Source organism: Arvicola amphibius, chromosome 3 (genome assembly GCF_903992535.2).
Source record: "Arvicola amphibius chromosome 3, mArvAmp1.2, whole genome shotgun sequence".
NCBI classification, from domain to species: Eukaryota; Metazoa; Chordata; class Mammalia; order Rodentia; family Cricetidae; genus Arvicola; species Arvicola amphibius.
The window spans coordinates 141,310,399-141,331,125 of record NC_052049.1 but is presented as its reverse complement, the minus strand read 5'-3'; the positions used below and the strand labels follow the sequence as shown (position 1 = coordinate 141,331,125).

At 44.3% G+C, this 20,727-nt stretch overlaps 1 protein-coding gene across 8 annotated transcripts in view; it reads right to left on the bottom strand.

Moving 5' to 3' along the window:
• Positions 1–326: 326 nt before the first annotated feature.
• The window catches only part of Nedd4 (NEDD4 E3 ubiquitin protein ligase), a 96,612-nt gene continuing 76,211 nt past the window's right edge, over positions 327–20,727 (bottom strand). For all 8 annotated transcript variants that reach the window (XM_042054619.1, XM_038321090.2, XM_038321091.1 and 5 more), the window contains 15 exons: positions 20,572–20,652; positions 20,241–20,295; positions 20,091–20,149; positions 19,039–19,104; positions 15,651–15,880; positions 14,046–14,167; positions 13,888–13,958; positions 10,878–10,973; positions 10,492–10,565; positions 10,159–10,219; positions 8,703–8,762; positions 7,855–7,962; positions 6,867–6,963; positions 3,577–3,649; positions 327–3,106 (listed from right to left, as the gene is read on the bottom strand). In XM_042054619.1, the coding sequence (XP_041910553.1) occupies positions 3,004–3,106; positions 3,577–3,649; positions 6,867–6,963; positions 7,855–7,962; positions 8,703–8,762; positions 10,159–10,219; positions 10,492–10,565; positions 10,878–10,973; positions 13,888–13,958; positions 14,046–14,167; positions 15,651–15,880; positions 19,039–19,104; positions 20,091–20,149; positions 20,241–20,295; positions 20,572–20,652 (1,356 nt within the window). In that variant the 3' untranslated portion in view covers positions 327–3,003. The remainder of the gene's footprint in view (positions 3,107–3,576; positions 3,650–6,866; positions 6,964–7,854; positions 7,963–8,702; positions 8,763–10,158; positions 10,220–10,491; positions 10,566–10,877; positions 10,974–13,887; positions 13,959–14,045; positions 14,168–15,650; positions 15,881–19,038; positions 19,105–20,090; positions 20,150–20,240; positions 20,296–20,571; positions 20,653–20,727) is intronic.

Below are 20,727 nucleotides of genomic sequence, written 5' to 3'. Positions count from 1 at the left end.
GGCTCCAAGGGGGTCCTTGGGTAGCTGGGGGCATCGTTTGGAGAGTGGTTTGCATACACAGTACATGCAGGAGAAGGAACTAGGCTGCCAAGCTCATTATTAAAGGCAGCTGTGTATACCCCTAAACCAAATGGGGAGCCCTAAACTAAACCACCTCCACTTGGCTGCCTGGCGGTCAGAGGGCAGCTCTGGAAAGTGGAGATACATTGTCTATCAGAGGGTTAGTAACTGCAGGAGGTGTTCACACGTCAAGTCTGTCTGGAGAACCTGAGGCCACCCCTAAGCAAACTAGTCTGAAGACATTTCCAGGTAAAACGAGCCACAGCTTTGTCTTTAAAATTAGAATAGAACTTTATTTGTGGAATTGAGATTTTTGAAAATGATTTTATAGTTTATGCAATAAATTTTGATACATTAATCTGGATATACATTTACCATATAAGAAAGAATTTAAAAACAATGTCAAATAGCTTATCATCAAAACCAATTGTGTTTAACTTGATATTTATTAGGAATAACTTGGGCGTTATAAATAAAAAGCAAAAACAATTATCATTGGGTTTGCACCTGTAATGCAATTTTGTGTTTCATTTGTTGGGGGGAGGAGAATTCGAGAAAAACGAAGGCTAAAATGCTTTTCTAGAAAAGCACAAAGCCTTCGCCTCGTGGTGAAAGTGACTCCACAGCCCCCTGGCAGCAGAATGTCACAGACGTTTTCATGCAAACTGGCCTGAGGGCTGTGGTGCTCTCTCCAGACCACTGGGCCACCAAGGCTCTTGTGAAGTCACCGGACCACCCACAAGGACAGCTGCCCGGCGAAAGGACAGCTTGTGTTTTCTAAGCCCTGCTGTGGATGACTTCTCAGAGGTGGTACCGAATGACCATGCACAATTCTATTTCACATGAAGTTTCGCCCTTAGTTCCATACAATGGGGACATTCCAGGTAAGACACCAGCCCATATTAGTGTTACTTTGTACTGCAGAGGAAGCGAACTCTGATGCTACAGTCCATGCACGAATCCGTATCTATGCCAGCACACTGGGGATCAGCAGGATTCTTCATCCTCACCTACTCTAAGTCGCTCTATTTAAGGGTGAGCATACTCACTGGGAGGAGAGCAGCTTGGGTGCCTGACTCAGACCCTGGTGGTTGGCAGGAAAGCCTGATCTCTCAGCATTTCAGAACGTACTACAGTCTCGAAAGACAAAAGGGTGGGCACAGCTATCATACCTGACAGACGAAGAGACTGGAGCCTGGCAGTGCAGGTTCACAGATGGCCAATAATAAAATCAAGACTGCACAGGTGGCCATGCCCGGCTGACTCAGGAAAGACGCTTGGGAAGCATGCTCTGGCCTGGGGCTACTTTCCCTGACCCAAGTGATGATGTGGCCTATGGAACTGTTTTTGCTACTCTCACTGAAATCTCTTCCACGGGCTGACAGGCACTTGTCTTGTCAGAGCCAACAAGTTAAAGCCAATGGCCCCATACACTTCTGACAGCTCCCACAGGGCATTTATAGGTATCTCAGAAAGTTTATAACATATGCTTACATTAATTTATACATACCACATTGAAAAGCAGGCTTAGTTTTTTTCATTATATATATATATAGTGGGCGTTTTCTGTATAATCACACCAATGTCACGATGAATAAAAGGAGTCTTGGCACACATGCTCTCTGCAGGTGGAGGGGGACCTCGCTTCCCTTTCCTTCTGCCTTGGTCTGCTCACCCTTCCTTTCCACTGTTTACTAAGTCATCAACATAGCTATAGGTTCCTCGAGGATGAAGACAGAACTGCATCTCACTGCTGACAATTTTACCCTGGGAACCGGCACATAGCTGGCACTGTCTGCGTGTGCCGATTCATGCATGGCTCTCTTCCTAGACTTACTTCCATGTGGTTTCGGTGGGGTTCCACCTGTAGCATCGGCCTCAAGGGTTTTTGACTTTTAATAAAACATAATTTTCATAGTAAACAGTATTTTTTAGAAAGCATAAGAAACCTGGTAACAAATTTATACAAATTATGCATTGAACTACTCTTTGGTTATTTTAAACAAATTCTTTTATACTAATGTGGTACTAAAAATATAAAAATGCAACTACAGAAATTCGCTTAATCTGTAAACATAATGAACTCCGTAAACACGTATGTACTACGTGACTGCAAGCGTGAAGAGAGGCTGGTAAGGGCAAGTCATACACGTAACTTGGTTCTTCACGGCATGCTTAGAAACACTGCTTTGTGGAGCTTGTTTTGTCTGAAGGAATTCTACACACACTAACACATAGTAACTGTAGCCTGTGATAAGCCTTGAGGACGCACAGGCAAGAGAGAGGCCTAACACTCTACACACTGCAAAGAAAAGCTTGCTCCACTCGTCTTTTGAATCGCTGGACTCAAGCGGCATGCTAACAAACGCGAGATACATCCCGAGTGAAGGGGAACTTTTTTTTTCTTTTTTCTTTTTTTCTTATTTTTTTTTGCAAGTGACTCAAGTGACTAAAAACATAGGTGACACATTTTCCAAAGTTGTTCCAAAGATCTAGGCATAAAGGTACACTAGGCAAGTTCTACAGAATACATAGCGACAACTAGGGCTAGACTGTCGCGGTTTACTCAATAGTAAAGACTTTTTGTCCAAATTTCATCTCAAAAAAGCATCAAATTTTCCCCACCAGATACTCATTACAGATATTTCACAGTTGGAATCTCAGTAGTTTCAGAAAGATGTGCCTAGCAAGATGAGATATGGTCAGCATTCAGACACTCAGGACTAAACGCCTGTCGTGTGAACCCCAACGACAGGACGAAGTAACAGGACAAATGAACACTTCAGGATGGTGGTGGCTGAAACCATGGATAAACCGCCCTCTGGTCTCCCTGGGAAGAGCCAGTGACTATCTTTAAGAAGTACTCTGGAAAATGTTAAGATGCAATTTTGCTTTTGCTTAAAAGCTGTGGTGTTTAAGACGCCACAGCTTGTTCCTTGTAATCTAATCGACCCCATCAAAGCCCTGAGTGTTTTCAATCGCCATCTGAAGTTTATCCCAGAGTTCTTCAAATGATTCATAGGGTGGCAGGTCCAGGCGATTAAAGCTGAAAGGACAGAGGATCAGGTTAGGACTGACAGTGATGCAGGAGACGTCACCATGGTAACCACAGTACCATTGCTACTTGTCAGGAAGACGTTCCATCATTGTTACCAGAGGTCACAACAGGCAGGGAGCTCACCGTACTCCCTGTGCAGTCTTATCCTCACACCCCACCCCTCCAGGTAAGTGGGTTCCTTGACTGTGTTAGCCTCCAAGATGCAATGTTCTAGCATGTTTTGGGGTAGGCTATCGCCCATGGCAAGGGAGCAATATATACAGCCAACAGTTCAGTTGGGTGTCTCTGTCCTTAGCTAGCTGGATTTTGAGTTCAAGCAGCATGGGTTTCTGGGTTTGTGATTGTCTCTTCCTCTCTTCTAAGGCTGGCACACACCCATCCCAAGAAGGCATAGCAGGGGCTGCTCCTAAGCCAACAGGGAAGGGAACCCTGCCCATCAAGGATGAACTGCTACTCACCAGGTATGCGCTCTTGGCAGCTTATCAGGGGTGCCCCACTGTTCGACCGTGAAGGACTGTGGCCCATTCGAGCCTACGGGAAACACGAGTTTCTGTGGTTTAATATATTCACCCAGAAGACCCTCAACACTGCAAAAACACTTTTCCCATATGCAGAACTTGCACACACAGAAGCCTGCCCTGTGCCTGGATTCACTGGTGACTCCTAAAACAAACGGCCTGTCATCTGACCTGTGAGTGCCCTGCCCCTCTGTCCCACCATGGCACACCTGGCCATTTGCTAACCCTGACCCTGCTGCATCTCCAGTTAGGATTTTCTTCACAGGTACACAGAGGAAGTGAGGACTCTCTTTCTGCTTCTGATTCCTACGAAGTTTTTTTTTTTTTCCCTTTTCTGATTACATAACATCACTGTAAAACTTAAAAAATAACAGAATAAAATGGATCCAAAGAATATAAATCATTCATATCCTAGTTCATAGGTTTGAAGAGGGCTTTTTGGTGTTTTTTTTTTTTTTTTTTTGGTTTTTTTGAGACAGGGTTTCTGTGTAACTTTGGATCTTTTCCTGGTACTAGCTCTTGTAGACCAGTCTGGCCTTGAACTCACAGGGATCCTCCTGCCTTTGCCTCTTGGGTGCTGGGATTAAAGGCATGCATCACTGTCTGGGTGGTTTATTTTCTTTTGTTGTTTTCCAGTATTGAACTTAGGCCTCACACATGCCATAAAAGCACTTGACTACTTAGCCACTGTCTCAGTCTTGAGCTTTAAAACACTTTAAATCAGATTTACTCATTATCATTTTCTGGTGTATCTTAGCGTACATGTGTTAAGTAAGGTGCGCGTATGGAGCTGTGGGAATTCTCTCTTTACCCTTGGCGATTCTGGGGACTGAACCGAGGCCATCTAAGCTTGGTGGCCAGTGCTTTGACTGCAATTTCAGGGGCCCTGATTTTCTGTCTATCTGTTGGTCTCACTCTTAGTCCAGGCTGGGAGTGGACACATAATATTAGCTGAGGCCGGCTTTAAACGTCTGTCAGTCCCGGTGCTTCAGATTCCCAAGTACTGGATCACAAGTGTGAGCCCACACACCCGATTCAGGAATCTTTCTGAGCGTGTGCACACTCGTATAGAGCCATGGTTCTCAACCTTCCCAGTGCTGCAACCCTTTAATACAGTTCCTCATACTGTGGTGACCCCCCAGCCATAAAATTATTTTGTTGCTTCTTCATAACTGTAATTTTGCTACTGTTATGATCGTAATGTAAGTATCTGATATTCAGGATATCTGATATTCCACCCCCAAAGGAATCAAGACCCACTGGTATAGAGCATTCTATGTACACATGATCCTGTTACATGATCTACAATTGTTCTCTTTATGGACATTTTAGAAACTGCCTTTCTTTTTCTTTCAGAGTTTCCACTTAGCTCTCTCCAGTCCTCAATACCCCAACCGCCAGATAATGAGGCTCACATCCTGATCTGTGACTTTCCATTCTTCTCCTTACAGTGCATAATCACTTCCAAATGTGTGTGCAGCTGCCAGGAGCAGGGAGAGAATATTTAATATTCTCAGAGTAGGTTTTCTCATAACTCTAGACTTCACCCACCACAACCAGATCCACAGCTTAATGTTTCAGCTGTAAAGAGCCCACACTGCTCTTGCAGAGGACCCGAATTTGGTTCCCAGCACCCACACTGGGTAGCTTACAACCTCCTGTAGCTCTGACTCTGGGGGATCTGACACTCCCTTCTGGCCTCCATGGACACCGGGCAAACACGTGATGCAGACATACATGAAGGGAACACACCATTACACATAAAATAAAATGAAAAATTAAAAGAGAGCGAGTTGTGTGTGGTCTTCTCTGGGGCCCTGCCATGTCCCACAAGAATGAAAAACCTACCCCACAGCGCACATCAAACCACACAAGGAAAAATAAGATTCCATGATTAAGAAAGCTTTGGAAAACCTGCCCCCCACCCCTTTTTAAAACAAGTTGCAAAGAAATCCTTTCAGTTCCTCTTTATCTGTAGTAAATATGCTTCAAGTCTCCTGTGGATACCTGGAATAGTGGGTACTCCTGAACCCCACATTTGCTGTGTTCCATAGATATGCACATCTCACACTAACAAATAAAAGTAGTAACAATGAACAAAGAGAACAATGTAACAAACTAGGGTAACCAAGGCCTGAGAATGCAATCACTGTTTTTTTTCATACTTGTTATTTGAGACAGGGTTTCTCTGTGTATAGACCTGGCTGTCCTGGAACTAGCTCTGTAGACCTGGCCTCATACTCACAGAGCTCTGCCTGCCTCTTGCCTCCCGAGTGCTGGGATTAAAGGTGTGTGCGGCACCACCTCCTTGCTGTCCCCTCAACTCTTTATTGAAATACCTTATTTTTGAAGTGATGGCTGTGGCTGAAATAGCAGGAAGTTAATCCTTGGACAAGAGGGACAATTTAACTTTCTTATCCTCTGAGGCCACTATTCATTGCTTAGATGTCGGCTAACACTCTGTCTTACCCTAGAGCAGTGGTTCTCAACCTGTGGGTCAAGACTCTTGGGGATCAAACTCCCCTTTCACAGAGGTCACCCCAAGACCATCGGAAAACACAGATGTTTACAATTCCTAACAGTAACAACACTACAGTTATGAAATAGCAATGGAAGGGTCACCAAAACACGAGGAACTATATCAAGAGGTCGCATCGTTAAGAGTTGAAAACCACGGCCCTAGAGGCTCTACAGTTTCTGGGACCAGAGAGAGAGAAGAGAGCTCAGTGCACGAGAATGGAAGGTAACTCAACCGGTTCCCAGTGTCTCCTTCACTATCAGATAACATGGTAGAAATGCAGCATAGCAAATTATCACTTAGCAGTCTCAATTCTCTGTGCGTGCATATTTGCACGTGCGTGCTGGAGGACAACCCCAGGTATGCTCTGCGCCATCCACTTCTTTCTGGGTCCGGGTCTCTTATCCACTTGCATCTTGCCAAGCAGTCAGCTGGCCAGCCAGTGAACTCCAGGGACCACTGCCTCTGCGTGCCAGGACTGGGATCACAAGCGTGTGCCTCCATGCCCAACTTTTTAACGTTAGTTCTGAGACAGACTTAAGTGCTTGCCAGGTATGCACTTTACCAACCAAGTGGTTTTCCAAGTCCTCAACTTAAAATTTCTTTAAATTAAGCAAAACCTCTTGAAAATGGCGGGAGCTTGAAGACCCTACCACCCATGAAAACGACAGTCAGTGTCTGCACTCCTGAGAGAACTACGCAGAATCCTTACCATAGAGTTCGGCAAATCCGTTCATAGGCACGCGGGATGTGCCAGTAACAAACTGAAGCAAACGGATTCTTTTTTCTGAATCCATCATCAAAACAGCCTGAAAAACAGAAGACTTCTCTTAGAGTAGAAATAACAGACAATTATCCCGGAAAAAAGCGACTAGAATGCAGAAAATCAATAATCACTAAGGTTTTGTTCTTCTTATTCTCCAAAAACTTGTTTCCAAAACTTTTCTCTTGGAGCTGGAGAGATGGCTCAGTAGTTAAAAATGCTTACTGCTTTTGTACACAACCTGGAATCAGTTCCCAGCACCCACATGTTGGCTCACAACTGCCTGTAACTGAAGTTCAGGGCAATCTGATGCTTTCTTCTGACTTCTGTAGGCACCGCATACATGGGATGCACATACACTCATGCAAGTACACACACACACACCCCTTTAACAATTACATTTACTGGTATTACTGAATGGCATATGTGTACGAGTTTTGTTTTTTTGGTGGTTGAGGATGATTTTATTGTAGACATGAGGAAGAGCACAGCCAGAGACATCTGGAAGAGTCGAGAGCAGGGAGAGAAAGTAGTAGACTAAACAAGGCCAGCAGACTGAACTGGGCCATCAGAGGAGAAGGAGAAAGAAGAGGAGGGGAGAGGGAGAGAGAGGACCAAGAGAGAGGGGTCTGAAGAGAAGGGGTGGCCAAGGACATGTAACAGAATTTAAGGAGCCACGTTGAGGGTTACTATAAGCTCTTACAAGTTATTACAATATTACAATTATTATGGTGGTGGAAAGCTAATGTTTCTATTTTGGCTCCTTTACTGAATGCTTTCCCTACTTACCTCTGAATATCTGGGAGGGTGGAACCACACTCAAAGGCACATCACACAACATCGCTGGTGTGCTTTTCTGGGTTACCCCTGGGCCATGCACTCCAAAAGTTATTCTAGAGGTATAATTGAATCTACCGAAAAGTAGGTTTCAGATTACCTTCCAGAACCACTGGATGACCTGGTGGTTGACACTGTAGCCATTTTTGTACTTTGTGTGTCCCTTCCAGTCGCTCACATCCACATCTCCCAGACCACACATGAGAAGCTGCAGACGAGATATGCAGTCAGAACTTCGAGCAGGAAAAACCAGGTACAAAGCTTTGGTTTTTTATTTTTTATTTTTTTTTCTGAGACAGGGTATCACTCATTATGTAGCTCAGGTTGTTCTGGAACTCACTGGATAGATCAGACTGACCTCAAACTCACAGAGATCTGCCTGCCTCACCCCAAGTGCTGGGATTAAAGGTGTGCACCACTACGCCCAGCCAAAACTCTATTTTAACACAAAATATTTCTCTTTCCTAATCTTTTTATTCCATCTGTTTATTCAGCTGGTTATGTGGGTGTGGCGTGTGTGCCATGTCATGTGTGAGGCTCAGAGGAGAGCTGGTGGGTTCGGTCTCCCTCAGGGATGTAAGGCTTGGCAGTAAATGCTTTTCCCACGGAGCCATCTTATTGGCCCTTCAGTTCTCTTTTTAAAGACAGGGTCGCCTGTAGTCCCAGGTTAGCTTCGAACTTATAAATGTAGCCGAGGAAAATAATGAACTATTGATCTTGATTCCACCTCTCAAGAGCTGGCTAATAGGTGTGCATCACCACACCTGGCTTAGGCTGTGCTGAGGGCGGACCCAGGGCCTCAGGCATGCTCGGCAGCACTCCCCCCACCCTTCCCTCTCCTTCTTTCTCATTCCCATCCCCACCCCGTGGTGCTGAGGACTGAACTCAGAGCCTGGAGTTCTTGCCACTGAACTACATTTCCCAGCCACACACAGAAATATTTCTTACCTCTAGTTCATTTTCATCGAATATCTTGATGAGATCCTGTGGTATCAGTTCAAAAAATCCCTGGAAGGAAAGGGAAGTGTCGAGTCCGTTAGCAGGCTTGGCTCCTGCGCCTGAGCATCTAGAAGCATGGGCGCACTCTGTGGTCTACAGACGCCACTATACATTCACGAGCGTTCACCGTGGTCCCAATGTGAGAAAATGGACGGTCTTAGTCTGCTCTCTGTCTTTATTTCTCAAAGTGGCTGCATTAAAATATTCTATTACTTCTCAAGCCCTCATCATCCCTTCTTCACAGAACTGAGAAGGAAGACTGAGACAGACAAAGCCCAACCCCCATCCTGGTCACGCCCACCGCAGAAAAGGGAGGGAGGATGCCTCTGCAGCCCTCAACACCTTCTGCTGCTTTCTTTGCTCCCTCCTCCTAACTATCCTTCACCCACCTATCTGTCCAAGCCACACTGGCCTTAAAAACACTTCTCTCAGTCTATGGTGGTGGTGGTGCACGCCTTTAATCCCAGCACTCGGGAGGCAGAGGCAGGCGGATCTCTGTGAGTTCGAGGCCAGCCTGGTCTACAAGAGCTAGTTCCAGGACAGGCTCTAAAGCTACAGAGAAAGCCTGTCTCGAAAAGCACCACCACCACCGCCACCGCCACCACCAAACAAACAAAAGCCCACCTCTTTCTTCTCCCTTTCACAGGCAATTGCACACAGTGTGTAAAATTCATACCCCGACTGTCCCTCCACTACACTGCTATCTATCTGCAGGGCCGCGGATTGAACCAAGGTCAGCTTTGCAGCAGTTTAACAAACACTTTGTATTTCTATCCTGTCTGATTTTGTCTGCTTCTAAAATATAACAATTGTGTGCACATGTCTACACAATGTATATGCACACCATTTTAAAAACATAACACGGGGTTTTGAGGGGTGGCCCCTGTTTATATCAAAAAAGGCTGAAATTACAGGTGGGCTGCCGCACACACCCAGCGTTTACCCGGGTTCCGGCATCAGAAGTCTGGCCCTCGCACTTGGATGTCAAGCACTTGGATGGCTTGGCACCTTCCCAGCCTCCTCAGTGTCCTACGGCTCGGCATTCCCCAGTCTTCTCAGTGTTTGTTGCTCAGAATGATTGTATTTTAACCATTTATCTACCCCAGCAATATTTTGTTAATTTAAATATATGCTGAAGGGGGCTGGAAGGATGGCTCAGTGGTTAGAGCACACACATCATGTCGAGCATCTCACAGCTGCCTGTAACTCTAGCTCCAGGGGATCTGTTACTGGTCTCCACAGGCATGCACGTGCACATCATTTTAAAACATAAAATTAAACTAAAACATAACTGTATAAACATACTGAGAATGGCTTTACAGAGCCACCACATCTTATCTGTCTCAGACACAAGGAGGCCCAAGGCTTGAAAGTTATGGGCAGGCAAGTGGAAGACCACGCGTACCTCTTTAAAAGCAGCCATTTGCTTCTGGATTCGGTTCACAAATCGCCATTGTATCACAAGGCTAAAAGAGAAAAAAATAAGACATTTCTTCTCCACATACAAACCAGGAAACAATTTTAAGACATGTTTATTTCAGTTAGGAACAGACAGACTGGCTGGGACTACGGCAAAAGCTGAAGAGAAACAGGGAGGGCTGAGGTATACTTTTTCTAAGAAAATTGAGATTCTGGCCATGGGGAACAAGGAACAAATTAAGGAAAAATCTCAAAACAAACAAACAAGACAAAAACAAAGACGCACAGAACTGTCTCTAGGAAATAATGAAGTACTCACTAAATATACTCCTTCTTGTTCTTATTGGTGACAACGATCTCTGTTCCACCAGTTTTCAGTTCATGTTGATGTGTCTAAATTAAACGGGATATGTTGTTTTAGTGAGGAAAATGAAAAAAAAAAAGCATATGTGAGTTATACCAGAAGCCTGGCGCTTTAATTTAAATCTATTCAAAAGGTAAAAACTAAGAAAACTTAAATATTAGTCCTACTAAAATAAATATGGAATGAGTCAAACGTCAAAGCAAGCACAGATGCCAGCTGAGCAGCCTTTGCTTCCAGAGTAAACAGAAAGCAGAGCGCAGAAGTCTCGGTGTGCAAGGGTGCCTACAACTAGGGGACAATGCCGGCTTTGCAAATGATGTGTTAGCTGAGAGTCCACAGACCTGTCCAAAAAGCTCCTCATCTATGATAAACCTGAGGTCCAGCTCCGTCGGGTCATTTTCAAGAATCCATCGCAGTGAACTGTAATATTCACTATCCTAGAAGGGAAATGATATTTTAATTAACTAATTTTGCAGTGCTGGGAATTGAACTCAGAACCTTCTACATCCTAGGCAAGTGCTTTACCACAGAGCTACATGTAAAAATTGCACTTTGAAAATAAAAAAAGAAAGTTACTTGAACATGGCAGTCAGTTCAGTAAAGTGCTTGCTTCACAGGCTCGAGGACCTGAGTTTGGGCCCCTGGCACCCATATGAAAAGCTGGACACAGGGCATAGATCTGAGATCCCAGCCTAGGGAGGCAGAGACGGGGGGGTCCCAAGAGCTCAATGGTCAGCTGGCCTGGCCAATCTGTGAGCTCCAAGGTTCAGTGAGTGCCCCTCTCTAAACAAATAAGGTGGAGAAAAATAGAAAAAGACACTGACATCGGCCTCTGCCCTCAAGAGTGCACACTATATGCAAACACACACACACACACACACACACACACACACACACACACACACACACACACGAGCCAGTGAGCACACAGACATGCACACACTGCACCAAGGATCTAGTGAGTTGGGGAAAAGGTAAAGTGTTACTTACACACCTTTTCCACTCACATCTAAGCACATTTCAAGGGACGGATGGAGCTAAGCTGCACAAGAGCAAACAATGCCAGCTGCTAACACGGTGCCTCCTTCTCTGTGTGCAAGCAGCGGTTGTAGAGATTTTAGTGTCTAATCACAGGGCTAAGTAAAACATCTTCCAAAGAAATCTAATTTTCCTGGATTTCCAGACACCTCCCTCCTAGGACTGTGAGACTGTATTTGAAATGTCTGAGTTCACTGCTGGCTCACGCTAAAGAAAAGTTTTGAATTAAATAAAAAATCTTAACCAGCCGGGCGGTGGTGGCGCACGCCTTTAATCCCAGCACTCGGGAGGCAGAGGCAGGCGGATCTCTGTGAGTTCGAGACCAGCTTGGTCTACAAGAGCTAGTTCCAGGACAGGCTCCAAAGCCACAGAGAAACCCTGTCTCGAAAAACCAAAAAAAAAAAAAAAAAAAAAACTTAACCAACCCTAGCTATGTGCTCTTACGGTTTCCAAAGAACCATGCTGGGGCTGGGGATGTGGCTCAGGTGGTGGAGTACTCCCTAGCATGTGCAAAGTTGATCCTGAGTTTGATCCTTAGAAAAGCACAAACCAGGCGTGGTGGCACACACCGTGATCCCAGCACCCAGAAGACAGAGGTAGGAACCTCAGAAGTCACCCCTGGCTGGGTACATATTGAGTTTGAGGCCAGCATATGCTCCATGAGGCACCATCTCAAGCAACAAAAGACACAACAAAGAATCAGCTGGGACCTGGAGAGGTGGTTCAGTGGCTAAGAGCTCTGGCTACTCTTGCAGAGTCCTGAGGTTTGATCTCCAGCATCTTCACTGCAGCTCACAACCATCTGTTACTCCAGTTTCAGGGGACCCACATCCTTTTCTGGCCACTGAGGTCACCAGGCATGCACACAGCACACAAACACACATGCAGGCAAACCATTCATATGCATAAAATAAAAATAAATACATAGTTAAAAAACCATTCTCTCTCTCTCTCTCTCTCTCTCTCTCTCTCTCTCTGTGTGTGTGTGTATATATATATATATATATATATATGGAGCAACAATACACATAGTGCTAACGCGCTGACATTGGAGCCCACATGTACCCACAATGCACAGGGCCACCAGCAGCAGAGACAAACTTGATTCTTTGGCTTCTGTTTTTTAAAGGAGCCCACCACAACACCCTGCCTTTGGAGTGCCAGCTTTAAACATTTGCCACTCATCACAAATAATTATAACTCAAAATCTGATGTAAAAGATAAATAACTGTTGTACGGCATAAAGAACTAGTGGACATCTGGCAAGACGCCTCAGTGGGTACAGACAACTGTCTCCAAGCAGGACTTGACTTCACAACAGAACGAGCAAACTCTCCTTTGACCTACACAGGTATCCCATGGTATAAGCAATGCTCCGCTCCACCAAATAAATAAATACAATAAAAATAAATAACATAAATTTAAAAATTTAGCAGCAAGTCAGCTACGGAGATGGCTCATTAGGTAAACCTGATGAGCAGAGTTCAAGCCCTGGAATCCGCAAGATGGAAGGAGAGAGCTGACTCCTTTATATGTGGGTGCCTAAACACACATATAAACTAAAAACATGTAGATGTGAAAGATAAATATAAAATAATTCAACAGAAGGTGTAACTAATATTTGCAATGCATGAGAAATCTAAGATGACTGATGGGCACAGGCACAGGAATAAAGTCAGGGTGTGGCGGACACAGGTCTGAGCTAGGAAAAGGCCTTCGCAGAAAAGGGGAAATCGATATGCAAGCACGCACTACAAAGGTGTTCCCACTGGACTGCATGCTGGGAAACGTTCATCTGTACATTTGTGTGTAAATGATGCTGTATATTTGTGTCTGAGTTTTATACACGTATGTGTGTGGGGGTGGAGCAGGCATCCACTGAGCACACGTGTCCAGTGTCCTACTCTGCCATTCCCCACTTTATCCCAATGACAGAGACTCTGGCTGGCCCTGGAACTGAGCTCATGGGCAGCAAATCTCAGAAATCCTCCAGCCTCTGCCTCCCACAGTGCTGAGGTTACAGATACATACACAGCCATGCTCAGCTTTCTATGTGGAGAGAAGATTGCTTAACAATGCCTTTTATCCACTGGGCCATTTCCTCAGTCCCCATTTGCATTTTGAAACATTAAAATTTATTAATTTATGTTTTAAAAACAACTTATCTGGCTGTGTGAGTAGCTTAATGGAACAGCACTAACTCAGCACGGGTCCTGAATGTACCCCCAGCACTGTAACAACCACCATCATCCCCAAGCCCCAGTCCTCCAGCCTATTAAGCCGTACATCTTCCGGTGAGCGAGAGAGACCTACCACGGACTCCATGTCATGCAGTGTTATCAGTTTCTGAAGCATCATCTTGTAAAAGGGGCGGATGAAAAAGCCTTGTAAGAAACAAAATATATGTAAGATGAATATCAATTTAAAAACAACAAAACCCACATCAGAAAAGTTTGCTACTCGATGCTAACCATCCAGCAGCTTGCCATGATAAACTGCCATCCCAGCCACACGACCGATGAACTTGAAGTACGAGAGGTGATCTTCGTTACACAGGCCCGAGTTTGGATTTATCTGGAGGGTGTAATTATCCCTGTGAAGACAAACCACATTTATGTGATTCTCTTGCTATTGCATAGAAAAATAATTTATCTAGGCAAGTGATTATGAAAATTTCCCCTCTTTTGTTATTTTTCTCTAATAATGGATCTAATAATGGTCTTAAAAGTCTCCACTTCTGTCAAAAGATGGAAATAACCCCGAAGGACAGGCAAATGAATAGGCAAAATGTATCCATTTGTATGTTCAAAAGACATGGCTTGGTATAACACGGCTGGACTCTGAAGACAGGCTGTTGCACAACAATTTCCTCTCAATTGAATTAAAATATTCCCTCTGGAAGGAGGGCAGGGATCATAAGGCTCAGGAAGTGGGGCTGCGGAGATGGCTCAGAGATGAAGAGTACTTGTAGAAGACTGGGAATTGGAGGAGTCCCAGAACCCACATGGTAGCTCACAACCATCTGTAACTCCAGTTCTAGGGATCTGACGCCCTCTTCTGGCCTGTGAGGGTACTGCATGCATGTGGTGCATAGTCACACATGCAGGCAAACACCTATACACATTAAATGAAATGAAAACAAAGGCAGGCCCAGAAGTTATCAAAACTTACAAGATCCACAAAACCCTCTCCTGGGCTAGATAAAGCAGCAACAATTGGGACAAGAACACCGATCAACTGAGCTACCTGAAGTCATGCAGGGAGCTGCAGCAGCACAGCCTTTGTGGGTCTTCACCCATGCTAGGTGCCTTTGAGTCATCCCTGCTGCCAGGAGACTCCCCACCTGCTTCTGAGAGTAATCCAAATAATTTCATTGGTTTGCCAAGCTGGGCTTTGGCAGAATCCTAACTTGGTCTGTTCTTGGCCCCCTATCTGGGGTGAACAGAGTTTGCTCATGTTTCCCAAGGAAATGTCACTTAACATGCTAAATGAAATATCGCATAATGATGCCAAATGCTGTGTGGTCCCCTGTATCTAATGTAATGATAGCAGTCAGACTCAGAGAGCAGACTAGTGGCTGCCAGGAGGTGGAGTGACAGGTGTTTAATGGGCGAAGACTGGGAAAGGTACAGAGTTCAGTGATTCCGAGTGTACCTGAAATGCCAGCCAAGTAGCCACGTGCATGCTTACAGAGGGCTGGGGTGGGAGCTCTGGAGGCCTGCCAGTCATGTGCAAATCACAGTGTACACACACACACACACACACACACAAAGCTAACACGGTAATTTTTATGTTATATACATTTAAACATAATTGTAAAAAGTCATCTCTGACAAACCAGTTAGTCTCTATGTGACAACGATCCCTTAGCCTACACTTTTTAACATCAACCTAATCTTGGAGATTGTGATTTCTCCCCATCTTCTATACATAGTTATTTAGAGTACTTATGCCAGGTGTGGTGGCACATGGCTATAGTATTAGCTAATTAGGAGGTGAGGCGGGCTGATTGCTTAAGCTCACGAATTCAAGGCTAGCCTGGGCAACACAATGAGACCTGATAATAAGGAACTTACGTAGCAGAATATTCGAACAACCCGTAATAAGGGTTAAACATTTCCTTTGAAATGAGGAAGAACCATTCCCGAGCAACTCCTCCATAATCGAGTCCCTTTTCACCATCGAACTCAATCCAGAGTCGAGCCTTGAGGACATCGGCTCTCTTCACACCCATAATTCTCCGGTAAGAATCCTCCAGAACATTTGCGCGGCGCAGTTTCATCTCAAATTTGTTTGGAATGTCATTCTGCAGAGCCAGGGAGAGAGACATGGGTTAAGTCAGCCCAGTGGGCTCACCACACTCCACTCTGTGCCCACAGCCCTTTCCTTTAGGTAAAACCGTCAGGAAAAACCCCACCCTCCCTGATTCAAGAAACAGGGCCCGTTCCTGTTACCCAGGTTAGTCCTGCACTTGTTCAGGCTAGCCTAGAACTCGAAATCGACCCAACAGCACCCTCCTCCTGGACTTAAAGGTGTGTACCCCCACATCTAGCCTGGGTGTATGGTCTTAACATTTTGTTATAGGTTTGGCCATACTGCCATCCACACCCCATCTCCTGCTGGCCACCCGCCTACTGCCAGCTCCTGCACCCCCAGTCCTTACTACCGTCCTAGGCTCTGTCCTCTGCTTGTGATGGGTTCAATCATCCACTTTTCGCAGCAATACGATAAACTACCGTCTCTGTTTTAACAGGAAGAAACTGCAGACAACAGAAGCGGAAAGTCCAGCTTTTGAGCCTCTGCTCTTACTGTAGGAACACTTGGCTCCGTCATCTCTCGTACGTCCTGTGCTTCAGAGATAGGTGCAGGTAACTATGCCTCAGCTCCACTGTAACTACTAAAACACATCTGAGTGTTTTATCCCTGAGTGCCTTGCGTACATCTGTCAAGTGGGTGCTGTCAGGAGAAGAGACATTCTCGGTGCTCTGCAAGCTCAGAGAAAGACAGACCAGCGCTTAGGAGAATACATCACCCTGCTGGTGTATTTAGCGAAAACAGAAACTTAATATAAATAGCTCACAGAGCTGGGCGGTGGTGGCGCACGCCTTTAATCCCAGCACTCGGGAGGCAGAGGCAGGCGGATCTCTGTGAGTTCGAGGCCAGCCTGGTCTACAAGTGCTAGGTCCAGGACAGGCTCTAAAAAAGCTGCAGAGAAACCCTGTCTTGAAAAACCAAAAAAAAAAAAAAAAAAAAAAAAAAAAAGAAATAGCTCACAGAAGTCACATAGGTACCGTACTGTTCTCTCCTGCTGCTCGTGCAAGTTAAACAGTGTTAGGACTGGAGAAAAGTGTTTTTTAAAGACGAATTACCAGGGGCCTGGAGAGATGGCTTAGTGGTTAAGAGCACTGGCTGCTCACCCAGAGGACCCCGGTTCAATTCCTAACACCCACATGGCAGTTCACACCGGTGTGCAACTCCAAGATCTGACACCCTCACACAGATATACATACAGGCAAAACACCAATGCACATTAAATAAAAACAAAAAACTAGTAAAAAAAAAAAAAAAGACTAATTACCAGGGAACTGGTGCAAGTAAGTACCCTGTTCTGGGACAGGCCCCATAGTCGGGCTAGGGATGGGAAACAAGAACTAAAAGTGGGGTGTCAGATGTACGTCCTCAAGGACTGTGCAGAACTGTATGGGTGTACGTGCAGCCGAAGTCAGTAGTCAATGCCCTCCTCATGTGCTCCACCTTATTCATGTGTCTGTGTTTTTCCTTTTGAGACACATTCTTACTATGTAGCCCTGGCTGGCCTGGAATTCTCTATCTAGACCAGGCTGGCTTCAAAATCACAGAGATCTGCCTGTTTCTGCCTCCTAGGTCCTAGGATTAAAGACGTGCACCACCAGGCCCACGTTCCCATCTTTTAAGGATATTTTGGGTTTTTTTTTTTTTTTTTTGAGATACAGATTCTCTGTATAGTTCTAACTATCTTGGAACTCTCTATGTAGACCAGGCTAGCCTTGAACTCAAGAGATCTGCCTGCCACTGCCTCCTGAGTGCCCAGCAAACACTTTAACAACTGGACTATATACCCATCTTTCCTGTCAAATGCTTTAAAATCAGAACACCTAAAGTACAAAATGATTTTTAAAATAATTAAACACAAATTAACACAAAGCTATTGTTTACCACCAAAGCTCTGGAGAATTTAAAAGTCCTTTTCTATTTTAAAAATTCTATTGGAAAACATAATATTTACACTAAAAATTTTTGTTAAATTTGTGAAAAACTCTGGTATCCAACCCACCATTTTGAATCACTTGAGGTCACCAGCTTGGAACCCTAGAAAGTACAACACAACATTGCCACCTAGTGGCCATGCCCCTGAACTGCAGGGAAAGAAAGAAAGGACCAGCACATGAGGAAGGGATTTAAAATGTTAACACCAAAGGATGGGCAGATGGGTTAAATTGTAAACATAACTGAAGTCTGATAATGGAAAAAAAAGTGTAATGAACACATCTGACAAACGTAAGAAAATAAGTAGCAATATCACCATTTTCACCTCTGTTCACTGTTAATTTTTATCCATCCCGGGGGATTCTGATGTCTCAGGTCACCTCAGGACCCCCCACAATTAAAAATTTAATTCTTTTGTTTTGTTTTTTTGAGACAAAGTCTCACTATGTACACTGAGTTGGCCTGGAACTCTCTCTATAGATCAAGCTGGTCTTGAATTCAGAGATCTGCCCGCCTCTGCTTCCTGGGTGCTGAGATTAAAGACTCTGCACCACCATATCCAGTCTTTAAAATCATGAGACTGACTGAAGAGATGGCTCAGCGGTCAAGAGCACTCACTCACTCACTGTTCTTCCAGAGGACTCAGGTTCAATTCCCAGCACCTACACAGCAGCTCACAACTGTCTATAACTCCAAGATCTGATACCCTCATCTAGACATACAAGATCTGATACCCTCATCTAGACATACAAGATCTGATACCCTCATATAGACATCCAAGATCTGATACCCTCATCTAGACATACAAGATCTGATACCCTCATCTAGACATACAAGCAAGGAAAACACCAATGCACAGAAATTTAAAAAAAAATAAAGGAAACAGGCACCAGATCAGGCACACATGTGGCATGCATGCATGTATATAGGCAAAACACTCACAAAGAATAAATCAATCTTCAAAAAAATAATTTAAAACTTCTTTAAAACACATACACCCCTTTTTCCTATGAGAACGTGACCACTCAGTCCTCAAACATAGCAGCTGTATCTGTGACTGTGCACCATACTGTCCCCTCTTCCTCTCCCCCACTTAGAGGACAGCAACTGACTTCTCCCCTCCCCCTCTCCCCAGGAAAAGACAGAGCACCATAAGGGCCCCCTCTCTTTCCTCCCCCAGAACGCCCCCAGGTGAGTGGCAGTCACAATGTCACTAACCTGCTTCTTCAGCTTTCTTCGGAAGAACTCGTACTTCCTTTTGTAATCCCTGGAGTAGGGCACTGCCTTTAGTTGAAACATTTGGAAAAACAAAGTTTAGATTGGTTTTATTCTGGAACAGTGTTATTTAGCTCCCTCTGGATAATTTATGAATAGATACAAAGAAAGATTTATTATACAAAGTTTCATTTGAAGAAAAGCGAACAGAAGGCTTATTATTATTTTAAATTCTCTTTAGGATAAAACTGCAGTTAGCAGTCATTGCGGCATTTTCTTCATGCATTTTTTTTAAAGAGTCCCTCTATGTATCAATGGCTGGCCTTAAACTCTCTATGTAGACCAGGTTGGCCTCTGCCTCCCAAGTGCTGAGATTAAAGGCATGTGCCACCATTTCCAGCTCATACAATATTTCTTAAAGTGAGACATGCCAGAGGCAAAATAAGTCTTTCAGGTAGAGATAATTTAGAAACAAAAATTTCTACTTCTGAAAAAGCTTTGAAAGTGCTTTCTCCATTAAAGGAACCAATTGGAAAATGTGTTTTCCCTTGGACTTCCAGGCGTTCCCTTTCTCACTCATTATTTTAAAAGACTACATGCTGAGATACTGGACACTAATCTAAAAAACCTTACGTTCATTTTTATTACTTTTGTGAATTAACAAAGTCTGAAGGACAAAAATGGAAAAAGGAGTTGTAGAAGAGAGTCATTTTTCTATAGTTAACCCGATTCAAGGGCAGCGTAACTATGGTACAATGTAATATTTCTATAAAATATGGGTAAGGTTTGAATAGTGGCTCTCTGCAATGACTGACTAAAAACCATTCACCCTGACTCTGGCTGTCCCTTCTGTGGTTTGCACTGTTTAGATGGGCAGGTGTCAGCCCAGGCTGAGCGGCTTACTGCCCCAGATTCTGATTGTATCTCACTGTCCAAACTTGTGGTGCGCAGTAAAACAGCAAAGAGCAGGCACAGTGAGGAGGGAGGGCAGGCCTGCGAGGCTGTTCCTTTGAGTTCTACCTTTGACCTAGAGCACCGGGATGCCGGGGACTTACTGGTCCAGTCGTTGCCACGTTCTGGGTCCGAGGATCTTCCCACTGTGTCTTTTTTGTATCTAGGAGGGAAATGAGAAAAGATGTTCCTTCTCCTCATGTCTACAACGGAGCACTACAAGAACTGCAAGAGAAAATTCACGAGGCACCTACTGTGATTTATATAGAAGACTCGTCCGTCTGTGTGGGTTCTCTCTTCCCATCCTGGCTGTAATGAAACATTTGTTGCAATTATTTTATTTTAGCACCAGACCTTAGATGGTTATTTAAAAAAAAAAAAGAACCAGAAGAACTAATCCCCCAACACAAACAAAAAATCCCCCAAAACTAACCCCCCAAACTAGCATTAGTTATATGCTTAATTTTCACATATTTTTAGCAGAATCAATAGTTTAATAACAATGTTAATTATAGTTAAATAACTCCTATATTTGAAGGTACCAAGTATCTGAGTTAGTCAGCTTAGCTCAGCAATTGAACTTACAGGTAAAGGTCCCAGGTCATTGGATGAGTCGACTGGAGTCTTTGCTTTCAGATGAGCAGGGATTTTCGATCTTGGGTCATCCTTTATTTGGTTAAGTCACAAATAAAACAACACACATACTTTAAAATAATGACAGCCACTGTGCTATAATTGCTT